The sequence below is a fragment of the Telmatherina bonti genome, assembly GCF_933228915.1.
Source record: "Telmatherina bonti genome assembly, chromosome: 17".
Taxonomy (NCBI): domain Eukaryota; kingdom Metazoa; phylum Chordata; class Actinopteri; order Atheriniformes; family Telmatherinidae; genus Telmatherina; species Telmatherina bonti.
This window is the reverse complement of record NC_136615.1, coordinates 19032665-19040729: the sequence shown is the minus strand read 5'-3', so window position 1 is coordinate 19040729 and position 8065 is coordinate 19032665. Positions and strand designations below refer to the sequence as shown.

Below are 8065 nucleotides of genomic sequence, written 5' to 3'. Positions count from 1 at the left end.
TTCTCCTATCTCTTATCTTTCAGATTGTTTTTGTACCTGCCTTTCACTGCCAGCATGAGAAGAGACAAGGGACTGCCCTGACCTCCAACACCTGTAGGGTCATCAAGCAGCATTTCATTGAAAAAAAGTCTTTTCATAGACTTTTGCATTGACCATATCCAGCCATTATCAACTTTTGGTTGAACTTGATTTCATTTCATGGTGCAGTAGGTTTTTGTAATGGCTAGGAACTTGGAACAAATAGGCTCCAGCTTTCTGCAATGTACCTTGTAAATGCAATTTAATGGATGTTACTGACCACATGCAGAACACGTCAGTTAATGGGAATGCTGAAAGCCAAACTTTAGGTAGATAATCAGACTCAGTATCTTATCTTTAAAACTGATAATTTTCATGATTATGTAGATTGATTTGCATTGTAAAGTTCTGACACTGTGCATTCCTCTGTGCTAAATCTACTACATGTCTGTACATTTTTGAATGGCACCTAAAAAAGACTTCTTAAAATGTTCCAAACTCAAGAAAAAAAAACAAAAAAAACAATAAAAATGAAATTGTATAAATAGGATATTTTAAAGTAATATAGTAGTATTGCGCCCTGCGATGGACTGGCGAGCTGTCCAGGGTGTACCCTGTCTGTCGCCCAAAGCCAGCTGGGATAGGCTCCAGCTTCCCCGCGACCCTGAATTGGAATAAGCGGTTCAGAAAATGAATGAATGAATGAATAGTAGTATTGCTAACTTGTTAGTCTGCAGAGATCTATGCAAGTCTTGGATAAACCCCAACAATTTATTCTATGCAAACATTGCCTTCAGCACACTGGAAGCTAGAGATTTCTTCCAAAGAGACCTACTACGAGGAGCAACCATATTAAACTCTGGAGAATAGTACGGCTCACTGACTGTGGGTTCCTAAAGTCCAGAATGTGTGCAATACTGGGGCTGTTGTGGTGTCGTAGCTGTAGACCACCCACAGGGACCATAGCGTGTGCCTCGTCTCTGTGGCCCAGTCGCTGCTCTGCCTGGCTCCTTGTATCTTTAGCCCCATCTTCTCCTCTCTTACCCTACCCCACCCCACCCCCTACCCTTCAGCGCCTGCATGATACCATTTAATGATAGTGAGGGATCACCATAGGTCTTATGCTGCTGCCCTCTGCTTTTAAGTTCCGCCACATCAGAGAATTTCCCAAAGCCTCAGGATTAGCAGGCTTTGTAAACCATCATCTATTGCTCATCACACACTGCCATTCAAATATAAACAGTACAATCCTCACACTCCACCCTCTTGGCCAAAACATTTGTGGGAAAGCAAAGAGACGAGTGCAGGAACAAACTGACAAGGAGGAGGGTGGAAGGGAGGAATAACAGAAATATTATGGGAGCTGAGAGTGATATCAAAACAAGAAGTGCAGCTTTGTCTGAAACTTGAGAGAAATACAAATTATGTTCAGGAATTTAAACGTGGAAACATCTCCTAGTCTGAATCCATCAGACCAAAGTGCAGCAAAGAAAATATACCGGCAAAACTTCTTTTACATGTTGTGTATTCTAAATTTTACTGGACTGCAAAATCTGTAATTCTGCTACTATGAGACAATATATACTGTAGCAATAAGTTATTATGACTGAAACAGCCTTTTTAATGTGCAGAGAAACGTAACTCTCTGCACATTAAAAAGGCTGTTACAGTTATAATAACACAAGAAGCCAATCAGAAAGGCTCTTTATGTTGTTGAGTATCTCATGTGAGTAACATAGATGTTCAGAAAGCTGTTTGTGTAGGTAAAATTTTATGAAAATAAATATAGAACAATGTGGCATATAATATAAATAACTTGAAACAAAAAGTATTCTTCAATACTTGAGGCAGAAAGAATATTATAACCAATATATCACATAAAGTTACAACGTGAAACTATATTCAAAGTTCATCTGCAGTTACTTACCAAAGAAAATAACTATAAAACAGACCTTGACCATAGACCTATGAAATCATAAGACCACAAAATACTATGAAAACTTGCCATAGTTAATTGTTGCCTACATGAAACCAGTCGGTCAGGTAACTGAAAGACCCTCTTCCTTCCAACTGTTCAGCTGGTTTTTCATTTAATAATATACACAATTATTTCCAGGACAGCTACTAAATTAATTATTTTTCCAAACCTTTGACATCAAAGGGCGCAAGTATGTCTTCTTTCCAGAACTGGCAGGCTGACATCTTGTTTAATAGATATTTCTAGAGCAAATGACCTCTGCTTCAGGCCTGTCCTGAACTGGGCTAATCTGCATCACCAATGAGTTTTGGCTTCATGTCTAACTGCTAGTAATTATAAATCATCTAAAAGTTATTTCAACCAGCTGGACCAACAAGCTGATGGAGTGTGCATTTCTGGCTCGCCACCAGCATTTCATTTATGAATCCCATGCTGCTGTCTCCCAGCACGAAAGAGGGAGAGCCAGGAACCACTGCAACCAATCAAAAACACACTTTAACCTAAAATTTACAATACTGCTCAGTGACCTCCAGTTTCATTTCACCAGCTGGCTTTGACAAAGCAAAAGTCTCCAGGCATGAGGCATAGACTGTGCCTCATGTGTGGACACATGCATATTTTCTATGGCAATTAAGACAAAAAATATTTGGTCAATTCTAAATTAATGATATACAATAAATGATGATGGAGTAATATTATGGTTAATTGCTCAAATGCTTATTAATCTGATGATAGTTAAATCACTTTGATATTTATGAGTCGCATATTATTAGGTATATATGTCTGTTGGTTTTTAAACGGTATGTTTCTCTTTAGACGACATTTACAGTGGAAAATGCAACTTTTTCCCATCCTCTTTAATTGGGAGAGTTTTATTCCTCTGCTAACTTAATTTGAGTTTTATTTTCCTTTTTATATACAGGCCTACAGTTGAAGCGTCTTCAACCAACAACTGAACTGTTTTAGTGGCTAAGAAGGAGAAAAGTTGGCATGTTTCTACGGCATCTTAAGATGCCTCAGTGTTCCAATCAAGCCTAAATCTTACAAAACTCTGTTGCCAGCAAAACTGTTTATAGATTAAGTCAGGGATGTTTGTGAGTTCTGTTTTGGGAAAGACAGGAGTTACAAAAGCTTGTGGCCAGGTCGTGAGCATTGAATAATGAGGACTTAAAACTAGGAAATGGGTACCATACTCTCTGGGTGGAGGGAAGTGGTGCAAATATCTTTTTGCTAAAAACAAAATTAAAAAAAAAAAAAAAAAGAAAAAAAAAAAGAAAGAAAAAAGAAAAAAAAAAAGGAAAGTCCAACTATTTTTAGGTGCATGTAAGCTGACTACCTTCTTTCAAGATGCAAACTGGCTCCTGAATATTTTTTTCATTGCAGATCCAAAGGACTGTCTACAAATGAGATGTAGAAATAAAATCGTATTTAAAATTATTTTCTGTTTTTAGAACATCACAGAACATTATTGTATTTATCTCAATACAAATGTGATCAATCCCCTCACTTTTTTTTTTCTTTTTTCAGAACATCTTTCTATTTGGTTGGAGGAATTTTGTTTTCTTTTGATTTTACTGTAAATCATTAATCTACTTTTCTTTTGCTTGTATTTTTTTCATATAATTTTCCAATCAAGAATTAAAAACTAGAATAAAAGGATGTTCAATGAAATTATTCACCACTAAGAAAATTTATTCATTATAGGATTTACTCATAAGTCATGCATTTAATTGCAAATTGAAAGATTGATGTTTTTTGTCTTCTTTTGTTATTTCAGAAATAAAAAATAAAAAGTAATATTGTCTGTGGATATCTTTCTTTGGAAAAGCAGCCTTTTTAGGTTTAAGACACTGACACTAACATCTTTTGTACTAACAAACATTAATTACATAATCATTGTATGCAATAAACAAACAAGTAAGTAAAAGAATAGATAAATGTTTTAAAAGGGAAAATCTGATATAACGGTATGAAAAAGGTTATTTTAAAAACACGTTTTTGGATTTTTAGATTCAAGCTGATTTAGGCCATTTTAAAAATTTACTTTAATTCGTCAGTAAGAAAGGAGAGCAAATTATATGTTTTTCCTGTTATTGCACGATAATAATAATAATAATAATAATAATAATAATAATAATAATAAGAAATTACACGATTTACTCTGAGTCTGATCTTACAGAAATGTTCAGCATACTTGCAGATTCTAAACGAATACATTTTCATTTTCCAGTGATGAGCTGTGAAAACCAGCTTGGCACCACAGCACAAGTGTCTCTGTGGGAACACGTCAAAAAAAAAAAAAAAAAAAAGAGTCCCCGGAACGAGAACAACGCACCCTGGTTACTGTAGCATTCACAGTGACTTGAGCATGTAGAATGATAGGCCTAGGCACCTACGTGTCCGAAAGGGTCCAGGTGATTGTTGGTGAGTTTCAGCTTCTGGAAGGAAACGAGCTGCCTCATCCAGTGCGCCCCAGTGGCGGGAGAGTCCGGGTGAACGTAGAGTCTCCCGGGCATTGCGGGCTCTGCTTTCCCAGTCACAGACCTGACACACAACAAAACAGACATATTGGTTTCGGTCTGACACGCAAATGGACCGCAGCTCTGCAGATGCAAGAGACCAGGAAAAGAAGAGCCATTGGGAGAGGTGAACAGTGTTCTTCGTGCAAAGTATTAAAATAACATATACAATCTTCCTTATTTATAATGAAAAACACTAGAACGAAAATGCTGGACAATGAAGCTTTATGGTAATATTTGCAACAGTAGCCCATAGGTCTGTGCCAACCATTTAAATCTGATTTCGTTGCTGTGAATCGTCATTGATCTGATGAGGACGTGCGTGTTTTAGTTTCGGGACAGAATCAGTTCAAGGACTTGTTCTGCAGCTCATTATCTGCAGTATTGGCTTGCGATTATCCTCTTTAAGTATCCCTCTTTTAAAGGCACTGACCCAAGGAAGGCATTGATCCCCGAGGTCGGAGATCAACATCACAACAAATAACTTTATACCGAAATATTAAAGACTGTCTTATCTCTGTTCACATAATGGAAAAAGTAATCAGCGTTCATTTGATGTAGAAAAGTATGCTCCGGCTGAAACACGTCTCCCTGTTGACTCCAGTTCTTGGCGACCACGAGCATCAATACAAGTTAAAATCCTCCAAGAAAGAATAAAGTCGTTTCCGGTTCTAGTCAACCAGAACAGATTTAAACTTCCTGTAGGAATAAACCCCAAAAGTTGAGACCCCAAAGAGAGTTTTGTTTGCGAGTTAAAATGAAATCATTAATTTCTTTTAAGGCCAAAGTGCTCCAGATGTTTACTTACCATTTATTGTCAGCAAACTTGTATCGATGATCGTCAGCAGGAACAACATCCATCAGGAGAATATATTTAGTTTTGGGGTTTAATCCCGTGACTTTCACTTTAAAGCTGGGGAACATTCTCCTGGAAAACAAGATTGACATAGAAATTCCCCCAAAGGTTTGATTAGTTTTAGTCATTTTCATGCATTAAACAACGAGTTGATTGAGCTGCAAATGTATAAATGGCTAAAAAAAAAAAAAAAAAACAGAAAAAAAATTAGTGTCCACCTTGAAATGAGTTTAACCTGTACATTAAACTAAACACAATTTTAAAGTAGGCTCACGATTAATAATAGTAATAATAATAATAATAATAAAAAGCCTTTATCTAGTTTGGAAAAGAAACGTGTGTTTTCAGGACTAGTCGTTGGGTCTAGGAATGACTTAGAAAATGTTCCTCGTGTATTTTGCAGATTTTTACCCCAAGATCTGCTTAGTAATTCACTGGACATGTGGTATCCGTCCCTCTACGAGAAAAACATGCTGTGGGGGAGGAGCGATGGGGGATGTTGTTGTGTGATATAATTTCTCGAATTTAGAAAAAAAAAAAAGGTGAAATGACTGATATTGATATAGTTTCTCTACCGCTGGGAAACATTGCCAAAATTCGATGTGCTAAATTATACATATTAAAAACGTAGTACACACATGAGCCTCGGGCTATTTGTCACGAGGAGACGAAGCGGCCATCATGCATATATGCATGTTCACACTTCTCCGTGTGAGCTGTTTTGACTGGATACAGTCTGAGGGCAGCTGTTGAGATGACAGTGATACACGCTTACAGTCCCTGCAACATGTTGCTGCACAAGTGCTGGATTACAAGGAGTCTGCATGCAATTACGCATCCGCACACTTGAAGATCCTGAGAAAACTTTCCCGATGGCAGAACATATATTCTTAAACATGTCTAGCATGAGGAAAGACTCAGCTGCACAGTGTTTGCTCCCTCCGGCGGTTTGGCTGATGATATTGCATTCCCCATAAGGCACAAAAAAAGGTAGATTTATTTTTGTAGAGTTCTAAAAAGTCCCCAAATATTATTAGTCGACTACTATTACTATTAGTTATTTTTACCATGTAGGCCTAGGCTACCTAAGTGTTTTCTGTGTATGTACATACCTAACACCCTTCTAAAAAAAAAAAAAAAAAGTTAAAATCAAATAAATAATGACAAAGTGACGAAATACCATTTTATCTTTTCATTCTATCATTTTATTTAGCTCAGAAATAAAGACATGTGGTCTTTGCATTATCTAAATAGCAAAAAAAAAGAAACAACACAACGAAACAAACTGGTTTGGCTTTGTTTACTTTGTTATAATATAATAATATGTATAAGTTCTTACCGCCCTGCTTTGGTTATAATCATCTCCGTGCCAACTTCATGGAACTTCATCCATAGTTCCCTTTCGTGCAGGTAGACTTTTATTCCTTCCATACCCTTAAACATGTATGAAATAGTTCACCGTTTGTGGGACTCATAACACTATTAACACAGTAACATTTGGGGCTCATATGTAAATAATCGACACTTATACATTTGCTTATAATTTCTATCATTTAAAACTTGAAGGGCATGGGTAAAAAAAATTATTTGGGCGTCATACCTCGAGGGTAGATTGTAAAGTAACTTGCAAAAAGCAAATGGTGTGCCATAAAACAAGCTTTACATGCAATTTATCAATTTAAATCATAACATCTTCCATAAGCTAAAGAATAATCCAAACCAGTGTTTGGATTCAGTATTTAAGCAGTAGTAATATGGACATTAAAACACTGGAACATATTTAAATCGATGAAGGCAAACACAAATCTAAAGATATTTGATAATCATTTAAATATTTTTGTATATGTTTTTTTTTTTAACTGTTGCTGCACATCTAAATACAACACATAGACCATAATTTCGCCTGTCACGAATAAATTCCAAAGAAAATTTTCTATGAAACAGAAAAATGGTCCGTAGATTTACGGACTTTTTCTTAAATTTTACATCTTTAAAACACTTTAAACTGCGACAGAATGAAAAAAAAAAACCCCATAACTTATCAAAGAAAAAAGTGCACTGCCAAATAACAAAAGTGAGCAGTGACACCCTATTCAATTTTACTTTTTATTACTTTAACACACAGAAGAACATTGTGTTTGTTCAAGTTTTTATCCACAATAATCTCGTACAGAGGTATGGCCCCAGATTTCACCTCCAGCCTGAGGGAGTCAGAGGCCTACTCATACTGACCTGCTGGATGTAAGTCGTCTGAGACGATGGGGATTTGTTTGAGGTCCCGTTCTGTTTCTCTGATTTATTCTCATTTTGCAATTCTCTTGAATCCGAACCACTTGGGGAATTTTGAAGGGCAAAATTCTCCTCTTGGTCTGCCATGACCGGAGCACGGAGATCACACACAACCCAGCTGGAAGACAGAAAGAGAGGTGTCAGTCGGTGTGCGTGGCTCGGCTTTCCTGCGAGCATAAATGATTTAAGTTCACATAAAGAGTGATGCGCAAGGAAACTTCAATGAAACGACAATTGTATCTTTCTGGGAAGGAACTTGCAACAAATAAGTTACAATATAGGCCACAAAGACACTTCTCAGAAAAAGAAAATCCAAAGCTGTCAACAAATTAAAAGGATTTCGAAAGGAAACCACAAGCAAACACAACTATTTTTGTTTATTTCATTGATTCTCGTCATAAATCC

General features: G+C 36.6%; 1 protein-coding gene across 1 annotated transcript in view; it reads right to left on the bottom strand.

Annotated features, from left to right (window-relative positions):
* The window catches only part of tbx5a (T-box transcription factor 5a), a gene marked incomplete at both ends in the record, with an annotated part of 16435 nt that extends 8688 nt beyond the window's left edge, over window positions 1–7747 (bottom strand). Inside the window, 4 exons of the mRNA XM_079257071.1 lie at window positions 4393–4540; window positions 5324–5443; window positions 6711–6805; window positions 7604–7747. Coding sequence (XP_079113197.1) covers window positions 4393–4540; window positions 5324–5443; window positions 6711–6805; window positions 7604–7747 — 507 coding nt within the window. The remainder of the gene's footprint in view (window positions 1–4392; window positions 4541–5323; window positions 5444–6710; window positions 6806–7603) is intronic.
* Window positions 7748–8065: the final 318 nt, after the last annotated feature.